Source organism: Podarcis gaigeae, assembly GCF_964106915.1.
Source record: "Podarcis gaigeae genome assembly, chromosome: 6".
Lineage (NCBI taxonomy): Eukaryota > Metazoa > Chordata > Lepidosauria > Squamata > Lacertidae > Podarcis > Podarcis gaigeae.
In genome coordinates this window covers 51,541,359-51,560,898 of record NC_139682.1, presented here as the reverse complement: position 1 = coordinate 51,560,898, position 19,540 = coordinate 51,541,359, and the positions used below count along the sequence as shown (strand labels likewise).

General features: G+C 43.6%; 1 protein-coding gene across 4 annotated transcripts in view; it reads right to left on the bottom strand.

Moving 5' to 3' along the window:
• ZSWIM5 (zinc finger SWIM-type containing 5) overlaps positions 1-19,540 on the bottom strand; it is a 115,236-nt gene that overhangs the window by 13,418 nt on the left and 82,278 nt on the right. For all 4 annotated transcript variants that reach the window (XM_083742332.1, XM_083742333.1, XM_083742334.1 and 1 more), the window contains exons 3-6: positions 12,522-12,670; positions 10,100-10,250; positions 1,758-1,937; positions 341-517 (exon numbers count right to left, since the gene is read on the bottom strand). In XM_083742332.1, coding sequence (XP_083598458.1) covers positions 341-517; positions 1,758-1,937; positions 10,100-10,250; positions 12,522-12,670 — 657 coding nt within the window. The remainder of the gene's footprint in view (positions 1-340; positions 518-1,757; positions 1,938-10,099; positions 10,251-12,521; positions 12,671-19,540) is intronic.

Sequence of the window (19,540 nt, the reverse complement as noted above, 5' to 3'; positions counted from 1 at the left end):
ATTAATCTGTCCCTTGGTATCCCAAGAAAAGGACCAGAGGCCAGGTTAGATGTCTTTGAGGCCAGGCACAAACTTCCTGTTAAGGGACCCAAGTCTGCATAGGAAATGACTAGATGCCATAAATTCTCAGGTTCCGCAAGGTGAGTAGATGATGTGTTCTTCCCTAAAGTGACCACAAATGTGTACTTTTCTTATTTTACCAGAGTAGGATTCCAAATTTAATTTTCCAGTCATCTCTTGAGCAAACACAATATTCTTCCTTCAGCATACTGGAATCCCCAGAGTAGTGTGCTACCAAGCAAGAACATAATGGCTGCTACCAAGAAGAGTAGCAACTTACCCAGCCACAAAGGCTGTCCTTGTGAGTTGAAGAGGAGGCCCTCACCCTCCCTTTGATAAGAGGGAGAGATGTAGAAGTCGCTGCTGATTATCCGCTGGAGGTGGCTATCCTGCCAGTGCAGGTCACAACCTTCAATGGCACGAGTGAATACTGTGCGTCTTGACCTTGCTAAAGAGCCTACAAGGAAAAGAGCACACAGGGTAGCCAAGTGTGTTGCATGGACTTGGTTAATGTTTGCCACCATGGGTCTGACCACTGAGGTGCTCAGCCATCACCACAACAAACCACACCACAATAAGCAGAATTTCCTGTCACCATGTTTTTAAAATTTAACCATATCCAAACAAAGTAATTCACTGGAGATTTGCTACCACGCATGTCTAATATATCCCTCCTGCTTGCAGCAGGACTGCTGGCAAGCAAAGACTTGAAAATCCCAGATTGTACCACTGCTATAAATTAATTAGGGCAAATCAGCATGCATTCAATCTAAATAGCTGTCCAATTTAGAGATAGATTTGAGGCCAAAGGGTGAGGAGGGCTGACAGTTAAGGAGCTTTGGGTTTTTAATCCAAACAGTGGGAGCGTTCGCAGTTTAATGGGAGGAGGCTTCCAATAACTAATTATGCTTAGAATTGCTAAACGCCCTACAAAACAAAACGGATGCAGTTTCCTCTCTCTACAAGGGTTGCAATGGACTCTTCACAATGCAAAGTACACCGCTGGTGCTGGTGCAGACTTCACCCTAAAGTTCCAGCTATACGAATGGGCTTCATCACAATGAAATGCAGCACAGGGGATATTTGAGGACACTGAAAGGATTCACTGAACTTTAACTTCTTCTTTTAAAATGTATTGGTTCTTGTTTGTAGTAGTAGTAGTATGCAAAACAACCAATCCCTCAGCAGTACCAGCCCTCCCTGGATAAAACATTCCTCCCATGACCCAAACCCAGCAAGCGTAGATAAAAAGAAGGATAGCAAGAGAATGGATGGGGTGGGGACAGCACGAGCCACCAGAGATACCTAGAAATAGAAATGGGAAAAGTCAGTATTCCGAAAGCTCTAAGAATTCAAGCCCGGCAACATTTGCATTTCAGCAGTTTCCCTCTCAATGAGCTATTTTAAACAGAACATGTATGAAATGTGTAGTGTGGAAGAAACCCTACTGATAGGGCTGCATGTCTCCATACTGTAAACATCACCCTGGTACTTCCATAGAGGAGTCTACCAACTGGCATGCAGAGACAACAATAGGGATAATCTCTCACCTGAGCAAGCTTTTACATTTGAGCACAGTCGGGGTCTTTCCAGTTGTTTTTTGTTTGTTCACCAGCTTGTTATAACACTGGGGTTCCCCGGTGTGAAAAACATTAAATAGCAGAAGACAAGACACTCTCACCCCCCCCCCAACTTACTTTGCCTGTGACTGGAGCTCTGAGTAAGTGCACTAGTGATGTTGGGAAGTTCATTGCCGTAATTCCCATCCTCCAGCGGGCAGACATCCATATCTCCCCACTTCCGCAGCTGTCGCAGCCAGCATCCCTTCTCTTCTAGTGTGCAGTGTGGATTTAACACCACACACACCCACAGGGCCCCTGTATGAATGAACCAGGTGCAGAAATGCAGAAGGAGTTATTCACTGCTATCTTGTGTAAGCATGCAGCAAGGTTACCCCCACATTGTTTCCCTGCCTGGGGATTTTTTTAAAAGAAACATCCACATCTTGCTTCAGGGAAATGCACTGCACATTGGGAGGGAGGATTTATAAAAGCAAATAAATAGCTAAAGTCAACATTTTTTCCATACAGAAACTCCACTGTATTCTTGAGAGATGGAAATTGGGAGACAATAATTGCATATGCATCTGAGATTATTTCGATCTGCCAGGACAAAATTCCTGTTTGAACTGCACAAAAAGACTGCTTTAAAATACTGCAGCAAGCCCAAGAGTCAGAAGTTCCAAATGATAACCTGATTTTTACCCAGTAAACGATTGCTCCACTTTAGAAAAGAAATATCACAATGGCATTTCATCTGCCATTGTTCTCCAGTCTATTTGCATTGAAGAGGTTTTTGATGTTAATTTCTGAAAACTACTCCCCCCAAACTTGAAGTTTTTCACAGCACCCTGCTGGCATAATACTCCTTACTGTGATCTTGGCATAGCTGTCAAACAAAAGAGTGTTCAGAATGCATAGAAGAGGCAAGGAAGGGATAGTTATGTAAGTTTTTGGACTACAACTCTCATCATCCCTTACCAGGGGCTGATGGGAGCTATAGCCCAGCAACATCTGGAGAGCCACAGAATAGCCACATCTGCCCTAAAGCAACATACAATGCCTCTTTGTTAATAATAATAATAATAGAAAGTTTTGTGGCACTTTAAAGACTAACAAATTTATTATGGCAAACGTTTTTGTGGACTGCAGTCTACTTCATTGATGCTTTTATTTTTAGTTACATGCAAAGGCAAGACAATTTCAACCATACCATACTAAAAATTGTGTCAAGCTTTTGGTCCTGTGGTACAGAGCCTTATTCCAGCCAAGGAAGAGAATTCAGCCTTCAGTGAAAGCTCTATAGCAGAAAGCTGTTTATGCAAGTCCTAAAGCACACACACACATGCATGCGCACACAGTTATATGTTTGATTGGGCGAATTTCATGGCCTGCAGGAGTTCTATGTAACTCAAAAACCTGCATACATTTCCACCAAGAGAACATGCTGTAAGGAAAAGGTATCATTATATCCAGAGCTAATCTTGAGCTTTGCACAACTCCAACTAAGCAGGCTGCTCTCCTCTCACAACTGGCACTGACCGGGACTCTTCCTGCTGGCTTGGGAAATTACCAGTTCCACTCGCAGCCAGAGACTGCAGCAGGTCTGCATAATATATGACTTACTAAGCAACACAGAGCCCACCAGCTATGTGTGGGGCTACCAGGGGCTCTGTAAACCTCTTGCACTTGCCTGTTTGCTAAAACAGGAACTCTGCCAAGGACCTGGTGGGCTTCCACACACCGCTGGTGGGCTCTGTTCAGATCTGATAGGCTGCAGGTTTGGGCTATAGGGCAGCAAAAGCCATCCATGTCTGCCCATTCTGTTTTGTTCATCTTGCCCTCACCCCCACTTGAGAGTCTGTTAATCTCCTTCTCCAGCCTTCTTTTAAGCAGCTCAGACTTTTCCACAAAGCTCTGGAGAACGAGCAGGACTTTTTTCCGCCTCCAGAGCATTCTGAACAGCAGCGGCATGGAACTGTTTGGGGGCAGTTCCTGGCATTTCCTTTTGGGGCCCAACCACAAATACAGGGCAGCCACCCTTGAACTTCTAAGAGTCTCTTTCCCTTTCCTCATACAGGGTAAAAGAGTGCAGCTCTATAGATCTGGCTTTTGAAGTCTCCCAGCCGGCAAGTCCTCCCATGGAGTTCAATGGCCTGCAGCAGGGCTGTTTCCCCAATGCTGCCAATTTAAAGAGTCAGTTCTTTTGATAAAGGGCTGGGAGAGTGCCACGATGCTCAGCATAAAGTAATTCACAGAGCTGGCTCCTGGGTGGCAGGTTTCTGAACTCTCCTTTGGGTTTATACAAAACAGCTGATCTAAACCTCAGGCTGCTGGAAGTGAATGACAGGGGATAGACCGCTCTCTAATTGCCCTGTTCTGAAATCTGATACTAGTTACTGTGTTGGGGGAGGGTAATAAGGTACACAGAATGTGTGTCATCAGCATATGACTTAACACAGAACACTGGTCAGAGCCCACTAGCATCGCGGTACTTCCTTGAAGTACTAAAGCACAAATCATTTCTGCACAATTATGTTTCTTGGACAATAAATGTATAATTTGTTATTCATTCATATCAAAGTTGTACATCTCTCTTGTGGATGCTGAAACTGCAGCAGTGCCAACTTGGAAATATGCAATGCTTCCTCAAGATACCATAGCCGACTTATAGAATCAACAAAAATAGTTTGTCAACTTGTGTGGGAACAGCAGAAACCTACACTGGCACTGTTTAGAATGTCTCTATTTCAGCAAATATCCAACTTCAACTTACAAACATTGATATTTTTATATAGACAGAAAGATGATGTTAATTATAAACCATCATAGCTATCCAGTGTGAACAAGGCTGGCTGGGCCTATGCCTTTCCTCTGGTTGTGTCCACACCAATTTGAATATCTATTTACCTCTTCATAAGAGTGCATGAATGTGCACTTTTGCAGCAGGGGACACGATGAGAAAAAGAAAGAGAGAACTTTTTTTAGGTTTGGAATGACAGCATCCAGGAGTTGGAGTGCAGAATTTGTTTCTATGCATAGATGGCAAACTTGCATGTGAGAACTGTATAGGAATTTGGTTAGCCAACTGACAAGCTCCACATGTCCCTAGCATCTGCAAGACCTATTTGATGCCCACAAAAAGTGGCAGCAGGATTAACTGAGTGTATTCCATCAAATGAGTTAGATGCAAAGGATTACAAGTGATGATAGCAAACAGATCATAGTTAAGGAGACCAAACCTTAACCATGATTCCAGGTTTCCTTGGCTTAGCTGCTGCACTGTTCTAAAAAGACTAGAGAGGAACAAAGCAGGTATGAGTTCCTCTCCACGAACAAGCATCTTTTCACAGTCCTGGTAAGTCATAGCTTAGTCTACCATGACATGCAAATGAAACCACTATTACACAAGTTTGATATGCAGGAACTGTCACTGAAGTGAGACTTAGAATGCTTTGCTACCAGCAAGCAAGCAAGCAAGCAAGGGGATCAGATTGCACTTGCCCATGTTTGGTTTCTGAGAAGTGTGCAAGTAATAACAAGACATCCCTGACCTGAACTCCTGAATCTGGCGTATGTTCAATCCTCAATAGTATCCTACCTCTTGGACAATATCAATGCAAAGTAAGCTACCAGATGTCCACCTTATGTTACCTTTGATAGAGGTCCAGATGGATATGCTTTGAAGGAAATGGAATGAGAACCAGTATATTCTGTATAGTCTTTCTAGTGCAAGCCCTGACTGCTGCTGACACCATTATTTCAGAGCCTAAGAGCGACGAAAAACTGACAACCTGTATGGATGCTGTGCTTTGCATGTTCTGCAGCAACTCAATCTGCAAACTAAGCTTACTCTGCAATCTGTGGTAGCCTACGATGCTTGGCCTGTCTCTAGGTCTGCAGTCTTCAACTGCCCTCACCTAGCCTCTATATGAATGCTGAACACTTGATTATTTGGTTTAGGGGACTAAGCTTCATTTGACCAATTTTAAAGAAATGTTTTAGTTGGTTCTCATATGAATGATGAAGATCCACCCTTTCTAAAACACAGGTAGATTTTAGCTAAAGTATGTTTCTCTCTTCAGACTGAGAACTCATGGAATATGACTAATGTTATCAATGCTTGCTTGAGTTTGAGCCATTTTTAAGGTTATCACATTCATGTAAGAGCTGCCGAAAGGACATCTTAATGTGGTGTGTTTAAATGCTCCATGTCTTGTGCCCCACCCAACTGTGTGGGCATATCCTTGGAGATGTCAGTGCTGGTGTGCATGGGCACTCTATCTAATCTGAAAATGTTATACCTTGCCTTTCAGACTACTTTCCAATGACTACCGTGATATTCCAATTACACCATGATATGCACGGTGTAAGCAGTATTTAAATGTTACAGCTTCACAGAAAGCACCATGGAAAAGGACACAGCAGTGTTCACAAGGGAGTGGTTAAGTCTAAAATTAGCCCAAGTGGTACATATACTAAAATCCCTAGCAATCAGTACTGCTATTTATGTCACTGAACAACTGGCTTTTCCATATCATCTTGAAAAGGTGCATATATTAAAACTGCCCGTATCATCTTGAACACATGAACTTGCCTTCCAGTGCTGGTTCATCTATCAGTAATGTCCAATCCACCCAGAATAATTCCTTGTGTCCTTTTTTAACCTGGAGAGGGATCCTGTGATCTTATGAATACAAAGCACATTCTCTATTGAGCTATAGCCCCACTTAAAAATATTAAACAGACACAATTCCAGAAAACTGTCTCACCGTAAACCCTTTAGCTGCACTTTATAAAAAAGCTGCTCCTTCCACTCAAAGTAGTATATTGTTACCAATGTATTTATTTATTAAATACATTTCCATAAAATCTTATAAAAAAAATCTTAGCACAACCTTCTTCTCTCTTTCAAAATCTCTCTCGCATAGGCATAAGTATACTCAACTATTGTCTATCCTTTAGATCTTTTAAAAAAAGAATTTTTATCAGGATGATAGTAGATTAAGAAAAGGAAAACTTTACCATTTTTCTCTTAAGACCACAGTTTTCCATGGCCAGGATTTCACAGATGCCTATAAGGAGTTCCACAAGGATATTATTTGTAATGGCAGAGAAAGGACTTGTCCATGCATAGAGTAGCGGCTTAGACCACCCCACCCCCCAGGCCTCACTGGTGCTGACACAAACTGAGAATGTGCCTAGAAACACACACCCAAGACCCTCCGCAATGTGCAGATGTTTCTGAGGACAGAAATCTTGAACACCACCATCATAAGGAGAGACCAGAGGTGACCACAGTGCCACTGACTGAACTGAAACCAAAACCCAAAGTCCAGATGTAATAATGCCAAACCATAATCTGGCACTACAAGAACAAGCCTTGGGCTCACACATTCCCTCCTCTTCCTCTATTGACTTGAGTCCAAACAAAATGGCAAATTATAGTTTATGGAAAACCAGGAAGTGTGGGAGGTAATTGGAGCTTGTGGAGCCTGAGGCTTGTTTGTTTTGTGTTTCATCTGAACTAAGCCTATTTCCCCCTCATTTTATTCTCTCTACCCCACCCCCCCTGCAAACCTAGCCCAATCCCCAACTGTAAACAAAGGAAATACATAAACTGTCTCCAGAGAGATTAAGGTCAAGCTGTAGTCCAACTGTTTTCAATCTACTTCTCACAATTAAAATCTAATCTCCAATAGAGATTGGAGCAATTAAAGCTCCAAAGATTCTCATGCAATGGCAATATTAGCTTTGCTCTTGTGTTTCAACTGGCAGAATAATCTGCACACACCATTTGTGCTTTAAAGAAATGTCTGACGTTACTGGGAATAAAAGCCCTCATTTCTGTGAGCCATGGATCTGAATACCAGTTGCTGGAAAGCAAGATGCAAAGAGGGCTATTGAGCTCATGTCTTGCTTTAGGGCTTCCCAAGCTAGATGAACCTTTGCTGATGCTGTTATGCTTAACATAGATCTCAGTTCACACTGCAAACTAGATAGAGGTTTTCAAGTGAATAATTCAGCCTGAGCTTGAAAGCATGTAGTTCAGGACGGCCAGCTTTCTTCTTCCTGCAAAGATCAGTAAGGCCTTTCTGGAATATAAAAGAATGCTTTCAAACTTAGTGCCCCCCAACCTATAAAGGAAAAGGTTGAAGTGCCTTACTGAGGGGCAGTGGACCAGTGTTGTTTGCAGCCTTTAAATTCTTTGGCTCTGGAGAAAAGAAATACATAATTTGAAAAGGTCCATAAGAGGCAGAAAAGGTCTAAGGAGCAGGGGTGGGGCAGCCTTGCTCCACAAACCATTATTTGGCATTACATGAATGAGCCTCTGGCTCACACATTCCCTCCTCTCTTGATGGTGCTTGCCTCTCTCTTTATGTTTAAATGGTTGGGCAAGCACGTGCGCACGCACCCCCCCCCACAGCAATGGCATAGTGGGGGAAGCACTCAGTCTCCAAATAAGGAGAAGAAGCCTATGCTGTTTGTCACCTAACTGATGTTGTGAGCATGATTTAATATGTACCTGCAACACTCTTGCGACCATGCTCCACACAGTCCAAACAGACATGGCTTGGATAGGAATTGTCTGGCTTGCCCAAAAGAAGGGAGAATGACAATCTGCAAACCATCTCTAAAAGGTAGCAATGCATACTTTAAACCAGAAGTGCAAAGAACAGTTTCTTCAATCCTCATTATACCTTTCCATACAGATAACCCAGACTGCTTTGGGCTGACAGGTTTGCGGTCCCACTTATGAAGTGTTACTTCCACAGGATTTTGCTGGATCTGGCACAAACCTTGAAAGACAGGCTTTCTCTCATGAATGCAAAGAAAACCCTGAAAACATGTAGGCAGTATAAGCTAAAGGCTTAGAAACAAATTGTGAAAGGGGAGTCTGGACTTCAGAGCTCTCTTTGGGGGTCAGGCGGCACATATTTCCTTGCTCCAGGGCTCCCAGTCCTTCTTTCCCTTGCCTCTCTGTGTCCCCCTCTTTTACTGCTATCCCAGGCAAGATTATACATGAAAATATACACATTTATACTGACGAGTTGCATTGAGTATTCCGATATACAGAGCTGCACTCCTGGTCTCTCTCTCTTTCTCTCTGTTAAAGATCAAACACAGTGCTGGGTTCAGCCTGGCAACAATATTCCTCTCATCACCTCTAACAGTACAAACTCGGCTGTACTTCAGGCCTGGGCTGCAGCACTATTTTCATTTCAAATCTGGATCAAACACTACTCAATTTGGCCGATAGAAACAGCAGGCTTCTTGGCTTGCAGGATAAATACTAGCTGCCCTGAAAGATATAGCAGTTGCATTTGGACATCATAATAAACACGGTTTATTTGATCAACTTTATTATGACAGGAACAATCCACAGTTCGGGTTCACACACTCCCCATTACTAGCAGTCATGAAGAGCTTGGAAGCTTCACTTTTGTTTCAGATTAACCAAAACTTGCCATTTTGTCCCAAACTGACAAATTGTGGTTAATCCTAACCATGGTTTGTTTGAGACAAGCCCACTTCAAAGCATTGGTTAAACTGCAGTTAATGAAAAATGGAAGCTGAAGCTTCCAATCTCTTTCTTGCAGCCCAGCCAGGCGGGGGGAGGGCGAGGGGAAAGAGTGCTAAAGGCTCACTGCAACTCTTTCTCATCAAGATAAACCATGGTTTATTGTGACATCCAAACTCAACCACCATCTCCCAAATAAAAGGCTATGGCAGATTGTCTTGGAATATAAATCTCTTCCCCAGTTTTCAGCCACAAGCAAAGTTCAAAGAGGCTGTTTGCATGGCAGCCTACAGGCCTCTATTACGCTAACTGACACTGGCAGGCACTTGCCCTGGCTGCTAAAAGGCAAAGATGTGGCCTGCAGGCAAGCTAGCTTTCTATGCATTACTCATTTCCTATGCAGATAAAGAACATGAGGGCAAAAGTTTCTCCAAACTCAGATATTAAATTGCAAGACAAGCCTGTGAAAAGGGGACGGGGACAACCATATCTTGAGGAGGCACCATAGTTTTAGAGCATATGCTTTGCATAAAAAGCTCCCACATTCAATTGCTGGCATTTCCAATTAAATTAGAATCTGGCAGATGATGAGAAAAAGGCTTCTGTCGGAGACCCTGGATAGCTGCGGAGAATACGAAGCTAGTTGGACAAATAAACTGACCTGGTATCAGGAAGTTTCCTGTGTCGCTAAATCTGAAGGGAAAAGTTTACTTCTTGAATCAACTTCCCCTCAAAATAATTCTTTCTCTCATGTACACAGTTGCCTATGGAATGCTCATTCCTACCTCTGTACAGTTTCTAGCTGCCTCCAGAAGCCACTTGCCCAGAGCAGACCAGCAAGTGTCATGCAGCCCATCAGACATGTTTTCCACAAGGACTCATTCTAGCTTCTCCCATCACAAATGGTTGGACAAACTGGCCTCTCTCTAATGGGATGCACAGAGACACGGAAACTCACCTAGCTCATCCCAAAGCTGTCGGCATTTGTCCGTCATGCCAGTTCCCTGCTGTCTCCAGAGAGCAAGCCGTGGATCTGCCATGAACTGTTCAGTTATTAGTGTAAGCATCCTGGCTCCATTGGAATCTCTCATGCGCAGCATTTCACGGACCTAAGGCAGCGGAGGAAAAGAGGTGTTATTTCAGTTACATGCAAAATGCATATAGAGATGGGAACTATATTTTGCATGCCTGTGGAACTACATACTTCTGTGGGCCAACATGCTACCTTAAATAGTTGTGAAGACATATCACTAAGAAGCAAGCTTCATCTAACCTGAGTCTATTCAGGTCTCGGCCCAGTATACCTGAAGGAGCGTATCCACCCCCATCGTTCTGCTTGGACACTGAGATCCAGTGGTTCCCTTACTGCAAGAAGCAAAGCTATAGGGAACCAGGCAGAGAGCCTTCTTGGTAGTGGCTTCTGTCCTGTGGAACGCCCTCCCATCAGTTGTCAAAGAGATAAACAACTACCTGACATCAGATGTCAAAGAGATAAACAACTACCTGACATATCTGAAGGCAGCCGTGTTTAGGGAAGTTTTTCATGTGTGACATTTTTTTGTATTTTAATCTTTGTTGGAAACCACTCAGAGTGGCTGGGGAAACCCAGCCAGATGGGTGGGGTACAAATAAATTATTATTATTATTATTATTATTATTATTATTATTATTATTATTCAAGGGCAGCTGGACAATCCAAACTAGGAAATCTCTCCCTTGAGAATCAAGAGAGAGGCACAATCTGACTTCAACAGACGAAATCTACCATTTATCGACTCCTAGGACGTTCCTGCTTTGAAAACTGGCCTATTTCTTTTGCCTCACCCTCATTCCCCACTTAGCTACCTGCAAGAAGAAAGTAAACGGAGCAGTTTCGGCTCCATGGTCTCATTTCTAAGGGTGGCTTTGCTTCATTCTCTACAATGCAATGTTTAAACAGGAAGTATGAGAAGCAGCGTGGAAGACCTGCACAGTGGGAGAGTTTGGATAATCATATCTTAATAAGCCAAGATATGGATGAGGCATTCCCTCCAAAGCATGAGTAAACAAACCAGGAAGTTTCCCATTCAATATAGTTTCCCATTTCATCTAAACAGGAAAACTACAGTCAAGACCTTTGGAACAAGTCAAGATATTAAGCCGACTTCACTGGGAAAGAAAATCCCTACGAGTTGAATGAACAAATCTAAGTTCAGTTTCAAGTATTGTTGCTGATTCAGCAACATGGTGCAATACAGGAAAAAGATTCAAATGGATAAAACCTAGCAAAGGCACCATGCTAGATGGAGAAGAGGAACCTTTGAAAGTGGAGAGCCTTCCTTGCCACCACAGCACTGGGCTGGCAGGAGATCTTCATACCCCAGTGTTTCAATGGGAGGGGAAACTGCTCTCTCTGCTCTTCAGAGTTCGCTCTCTGAAAACTGATCTTTGAAGAGCACATATAGTGCTTTTCTCTTCATAGCATCTTGGGGACTGCAATGGAGAGGACCACTCCCAACTTCTCTGCTGAATGGCAGAAGTGCAGGGATGGGCTATGTCTGCCAGACCCATACACCAATAGATAATTCCAGGACTACATCATCATCTATCTAAAAACATACCAAAAAATGGACTGTTTTCTTTCTACCACCAACTAAGGGCTCTGACATCCCAGTTTTTTAGAACAACAGAAAAGGTATGTGTATGTAATGTATGTGTGCTACACATTCATCAACTCAAAATGACCTGAATATCATACATCAGGCATGTCAAACTCCCAAGAGACTGTGATCTACTCCCAGTATAAAAAAACTGGCAGTGATCTACCCATTGTCATTGGAGGGAGAGGAGCATGCGTGGTGTGGGTGGATTGCCCAGAGTAGTTGAGGTTTCCCCCCATAACTTTTTGTACATGATATGGATCCCACGATCTACCAGGATCAGCTGGGGATCTACCGGTAGATCACGATCTACTGGTTGGACATCCCTGTCATACATGATATAATGCACTTGTGATATCAGTGTTTGGCGATGGCAGGGATATCTAAGCCAGGGATAAGTTGGGTATGTCATGATGTGGTGAAGCTATCAACAGCCTTAGTTCCCATATTACTTAGTGGCTACATTTATTTATTTCATAGGAATAAATTAAGTTGATTTATGTTCCTTTGTGTGGACCTTTCTAGTGACAAACTAGCAAGGGGCACCATGCTTCCTATAGTATGCAATCTAAGCCATGCCAATGCCTGTAAAAGGAGTAAAATAAGTGATCTGAAAAGCACCAGAAGTTGATTTCTGGAGCTCCTAAGGACAACATCTGCAAAATGAAGGAGCACTATAAGACGTCAAGCCACATGGATGCAGAGCTTTTGGGGGAGGGAAGAAAAAAAGCTACGCCTCACCTTAGCAAACATGGAATTGAGTTGCTTTCCAGAGCCATAATACCCTCCTTGGGAGAGGAACAGCTTCACCTGCTCTCGAACCTGTTCCTCATCCAAATGCCAGCAATTCTCGTCATCGATGCTTGCCCCTGCAGTGGGGTCTGGCGCACCTGTGGCAAGAGAAGCCCAGCTATTAAAAGAAACCATGTCCAGAGGAATCAGTCCATCCTGCCATGTAAATTTGTTATGAGGATACCTTCTATTGCATTCAAAACAGGAATTGAGAACCATTCTCTTATGCAAACCAGTACTGCACTATTTCTGCAGTTAATTTTTGTTTTCACTAAAGAACAAGCATCGCTGGAGTGTAGGGGCATTGGAGCCAAATAGGAAGCAGACACACCAGCTTATAATAAGTGACCCATAATGAAGGAATGATAAGACCAAACAATACTAGAGGATAAAATTGCAGTTCCTTGCTATCGTTATAGGTATGACCCTTACAGTGCTATTAATCATTTGTTCTTAAACCCAGCAGCTCATGAAATGAGCTAGGATAACTGTCAGTGCTAGACCCTTCTGAGCTCCCAAGAGCTTTAAAACATACTACTTTAGGCTGAAGACCTACATCTGCCATGTAGTGATCCCCTAGACTCAGCGAACAGTCTGGATGACATACACTCCATATTTGTCCATCCTCTGGTGCTGATCCGTGCCCAGCTTTTCTTGTGTACATATCAGCAGAGAGAAACCATGTTTCTAAAACAGTGCAATTCTCTGTTCCAGGCAATGAACACATACTGTACAAGCAACCGTCAGCTGCTGGGTCCAGGGAATCTAGTGAGCTTGAAAGAAGGTTAGGAGATGTCCATGCAGAAGACATGCAATATCCAAGGAATAATTTAATCCTAGCTAATGGACTGGGCCTTCAACTTCCAGGAAGGCTCAATTGGGAGCTATGTGAAGCAGTTCCAGGATCACAAACTAAGACAGAAAAGCACTGTAAGGGCAATGATTGCAGGGCCACATTATTCAATCACTTTTGGATTACCTTTTCCCCAGAATGAACAAAATTACTACCTTTGGTACAGATATGGCTGTGGCTAATGGTGGCTTAACAGACAGGCATCACCAGGATGGCCGACAGTTTAACGCACAGGGCACTAAACCAATATCCAGGCTGACTAGAGTGCAAGTCAACCCCAAGTGATGTAAGTAGACACAGATGCCTTTATACCACTTTAGGCAACAGCAAGCTTCTAAAGTACCTTTGCGACAACCGACCATCAAATGAAAAAATGCAATTCAGTGGGGTGGGGCTTAATCTTCTTTTCCCTAAACTGGTGTTAAAAAACAAGCTGCTTCCTGAATATCTATGGTATACGGTAAGAATGTTCATGGCTCAGCTACTTGCTGTTAGATGGGAAATTCTATTCCCCCCTTCATCCAGCAGCAGGAAAGAACAGAAGGAAACAACAGACAAATTTCTGGTTTGCCAGGCAAAGCCTCCTACTTCTGGAAAGTCTGAGGCCCCACGCATGCGTGTGACCAGTGTGTGTGTGTGTGTGAGTGAGTGCGCGCACGCACGCCTGCTTGCATAGTTCTGAGTGCATTCAGGGACGAATCACTGAGACTACCGGACCCTAGAATTGTACTTAATGGGTGACTTGTCTTGCACTGACTTAGGAGAATCATCTTGCTTTAGCTACTGTTTAAGAGGTTTCACATCTCTGGAGCATCTGGAGACTGGTAAGATTTTGTTTTGCAGGTAGCTCTCCTCCTATGTAATGCTCACTCCAAGGAACAGGAGCCAGACTCTTTAATGGCTCATCTGGGGTGTTTTATTAAGAAAGAATAATCATGCCCTAAAGAACAGGCTTCAGTTTTCCTTTCTCAGAGCCTCATGTCTTCCCGTTTTAAGTTTCTCAATATAGTTCTGATTAGTTCCTCCCCATCCTCACACATTCAGTGTCTTTTACTCTTCATGCTTATATTCAGGAATGCTGCAAGGCATGCAATTGGTTTGCAAGAGCAGCTGGTAGCCCAGTTGATGTGCCTTGCACAATTAAATGCAGAGGATGCCACAAGACTGAAAGGAAATTCTTGTAGAGTCAAAAGAAGTTGAGCTTAAAACTGAGAGATGCAGAGTTTACCAGCTTTCCTTCCTCCCTTTGAAGCTACGGGGGTGGGGGGGTGGGGGAGTAGCGTGCACTTGGAGAGGACAAAGCAATATTTATGAAGCACTCTGTTGTAGAGCACTCCCGTGAAATTAGAAAGCATTCTGCATTGTCGTGTTGCAGTCAATTTGCACAAACCAGGAAAAAAATAGATTCTATTTTCAAACCTTTGAAATGCTTCAAAGGCAGCTTTGTGAAGAGCTGAACAATGCTTCTACTTTGTCGAAATTATCAGCATCTCTGCATCTGGATGCTTGACATTAGATAACAAAAAAAAACCCAAGTTCCCTACACCAGACTGTCTCTGTGCACAGAAAAAGCTGGGTGAAAAACCGTGACAATGAAAAATCATGGTGCCTGGAGCATGCTCTGTTGAACTTTAACCCACTTGCCTCATGCTTATTACTACACTTCAGTGAGTAAAGGGGTCATTGCTGGAACAGCAAGGCATGGGCAGCAGAAGGAAAGGAAATAGCTACTGCACTTCCAGTTCAGTCTAGTGACTCTAGTCCACTAGAATTGTGCTTGGTCTTGTCAGTAAAGGTTTACCCCCATTCAGAAATCACATGTTAAGAAATCTGCCCTGATCCTAGTCCAGATGATGGGTGGGAGACTAACAATGTCCTGCAGGAGCTCCATTCTTACTCTGCCACACCCTTTTATGGGCCAAGGAGCAGCCTAGGTGGTGCAACAAAGCCACTTTCCTGACACAGGTGCTACTGGCACCTACTGGGGCAGAGCAGTGGTGAGGTTGGAGCTGTGCAGGAGCACGGGCAGAGCCAATCTAGTGCTTCCGTTGGTTCGGCTGCACAGTCCCAACTTCCTTGCTGCCGTTCCCTGTCCCAGTAAGCAGCCCTGTCCTGCCACTCCTGCATGGGCTCAGTGGCAGCTGGCATTTTCAAGCCCTAGAGGAGCCAAGATGTTGCTCAGGGAACCAAGGCAATGAAGAGCCAGGATGCAGCTTAAATTATTGAATATAGATTTAGTTTCTTTTTCACTTTTATATTTTGAGCCTGATATTAATTAAACTGCAATTAAGGCAGGGGGTGAATCTAATTACCAATCAGTGAATTTGCTTATCAGAGATTCATAAAAGAATGCTTTAATAAGAGGCTCCATCACACATGACACAGATGAAAATAATGTGCTATAAATTACACTGGAAAAACGGATACACATTTCAGACTAAACAACAGAATTTGCAACATGCTCAAATATTAATAAGATGTACTGTCATATTCCTTTTGCCAATATTAACATGCTGTTAAGCCAACCAGTGGCACACGGTAACACGTGGAAGACAATGGGCAATTGTCTCATCTTAGCTCCAAACTGATTGAGGATTGAACAAAGAGAAGGCCTTGAGACCCCTTAAACTGTCACTCATACAGCAGCAACATTGCTACCTTCAAAATCTGGCATCAGTTCAGCTTTACAGACATTCTCCTGGGGGCTGTTTACACAATGATTTTTTTTCAGCCTCAGCCTTGCGCACAGAACTCACAAGGTTGAAGTGACTTAAAAGTGAGGTGCCTGGAATAATGTGAGGTGTTCTCCTCACCTTGGTATGTTCTATCACTTTTTTTGCAGCAATCTGCCACATAAACATTGCCATGGTCAGTACCTGCACAGCATAAGAATCGTAAAGAGGAGATGCACAGAAAACCTGATATACTCAGTCTGGCAACCTGCATGGATCTCCAAAGCAGTAATAGAGGAACCAAAGCTGAGTTTATGCATTCAATATATTAAAAAATCTTATTAAGAGATTCTATCCTACTGTGTAAACAAGCTCTAGGATAAAGACAAGCATTTCCCTTTCTGTCCCATATGAAAAGATGCTCCAAACTCACTGCAGAGCATTTACAACTAGACATGTCAGGCAAGCTTCACCTCAAACAGGTTGCATTTATACTAGATGCTGGTGTATTGGGGCAGATATAGACCTTACTAACATTTGATTAAGGATTACTGTAAGGTAAAAGTAATCACTGAAAGTAGAACTTTGCTAAATCAGGTACCGCATTTAAGAAAGTCCAGTTCTGGCAAGTGGCAAGTGGCTAGCCAAATCACAGACTTGAGATGAATATTTAAACACTGATTAGCTTGACTAACGATGGCCACAGAACTCTTAAGTCAGTACCTCAAGTGCTTCTGCTGGGGAGCTCCTGAGAAATTCATACGACTTCCTTGTGAGCTCACGCTTTCTACCTAATATGGCCCTTACCTGACCCTCTTCCTCCTTAATGGCAGCTCTCCAATGGATGCACATGGTAAGGGATGGTTTAAACCTAAAGCCACGTGACAGGAATGGAGCAGAGAAAGCAGGGGAAGCATGGCTGGAGACATTTAAAAGATTCAAAGAGCAACACCAAACATTTTGCCTCTTCCCACGCGTATCACCTCTGCTTTTCCTGCCCTGGAGCAGCCGTTCTCACATAAAGTCCCTTCCTCTCTCCTCATAGGGGAGTACCCCTTGAACATGGTTTTCACACTGTCCCACCACATGACATAAGGTAAGGTGGTGGGGGTTCACCTAGGGTGTTAGTTTGAGTGGTGGTGGTGGGGTAGTGTACCATAAAGGGGAGGGGCGATAATGATGAATGAAATCCTTCAGACAGAGCTCTTGCAGCAGGTGATGCCTACAGGGAAACGAGAAACACATTGGTGAGAGCAGGAAGGTATACCATAGAATGAATCCATCAATGATTGGGAGGGTGAAGCAAGCACAATATGTGGCAAACAAAACCTATTGCTGATAACAGCAGGCCCATAGGTCAACCACAGGATGCACCTTATACCATCAGAACCATTTTCAGCCTGCAACAATGTCAGATACAGAATATAGGGAAATGGATGTGTTACAAGTTCACGGAATGGAAAAGCATAAAATAAATCAGTAAATAAATCAGTTCATTTCCAAACTAGAACAAGCCTAAGTAACAAAAGCTACATCTTCAACTCACTTTTTGTCCCTCTTACATCTGAACTGATGTGGCACCAACAGGACCAAACATGCATCCCTGAAGACCTTGTCCAACATCACAAGTGGAGGTACACAGGGTCAGCTGGAGTCAAGGATCAGAATCCAGGGAACTCTACATGCCTGGGAATCTGAACTGACCAAGGAAAGTGCACATATAACTTAAAACATCTACAAATAAGAAATCTGTACATGGTCAGAGTGCAGAGGGAAACTGGCAGGCAGCTGTATGAGGTTTAATTCCTGCCAGCAGAATTGCTCCCATTGGGTATTTGACAGCAAGCATCCTTAACCCAAGGATCCTTTTGTTCAATGTTTGTATATTTTCCATACTTCACATTCCCCAGTGTGCTCTCATGATGGAATTCCAGTTAGCCAGTGTATCCATGTTTACATTGCTGATTAAGCTAATAAGACATACTGGACTTGGCAAGAGATGCTCCTGAAGTTTGAGCCATTAACCATACAAGTCAGCTCAGGGGACAGGTGATACATCTCAAGTTCTCTGGGCCATGTCTGAATGATGGTATGCAAAGGAGAAGTCCATTGATTTAGGATTTGTTTCTTCCTAATCAATGCCAAGGCATGAGGGATCTTTAATCCTACCCTGGGAAGCGTGTTTTGTGTGTCATCAACTAGGATCAAGGATACAGGGGCTCTGCATTTGGCAGTTAGAAAGCAAAACATGTTTCAGAGAAGATGCTGTAAATATGAGCTGTTTTGTCATCTCAAAATAATTAGTTAGATCTAAACTGAGGGGGGTTTTTTTAGTCACTCCTCCTCACTTCAAAATATCTACAAATAGAAACAACATTGTTTCCTAGTTTTTGAGTATCACAGTCGAAAAGCCTCTGGGTGCCTTCTGCTAGCACTCAGGCAGCTGACAAATCCCCACACGCTAATATGCTCAGGCACCAGATTTTTAAACCACAGTGGCTATGGATCTGAAAGTTATCAACACCCTTTGAATCCTGGACTGTCTGCCCCACTGCAGGATCACACACTGTAAAGATGCATTGATCTAAATCCTGAGGAAGGATACTTGAGACCAGGGATTGACATGTTGGTATCCATCTGTCTTGAGAGACAATGGAGTGCACCTCTGGGGGTGAAGTCAAGCCACTTTGTTAGCACCACCAAAGTGACCTTCCCAGCGCACAAGACTGGGCAGTGTGTCTGGAGATCCTGGGCTCCCCAGACAACTCTTACTTTGCTAATGTGGTCCAAAGGAAAGCAGAGCATTATGTTTGGCACCAGCTTGGCTGCAGGAGTTGCCAGAAGGAGGTTTACAAGATGCCACCCAACCATCTTAAGGACTCCACTACGAATTTGTTTAGGGTTGTCTCTCAAGTCTGCGGGTACAGATTGTTCCTTGGGGTTTACTCTCAAAACCTTTCTCACAAATGAGTATAGCTGCAAGGCAGCAAAGGTTTAGGATCAGAGTTTTCCTTCTCCTAGCTCCTTTCCCTTTCCCTAACTCACCAAGGGTTTAAGACCCATTGGCCACCACCCTCACCTGGTTTAGGCAGCCAGTTGAAGCTGTTCCTGGGGTGTGGCTGCTGTCGCATGCTGACAGCTTCTAGGAGCTGAGTGGAGGGTGGGAACCAAAGGTGGACAAATTACTCCAGAAGGAGCATGACGTGTCCCCCTATGAGAGGTACTACCCCTCCCATAACACCCCATACAACCCTATAGTAGGAATTGACACCTATTATAGATACAGGGGTTACCATAGATTCCTGCGTATAAGACGACTATTTAATCCCGGGAAAGAGGTTAAAAAGTCGGGGGTCATCTTATACGCCGGGTATGGGCGGTGGACGGCGGGCTCTGCGCTGGGAGAAAGCCGCCCGGTGCAGAGCTGAGTCCGCCACCTGCTG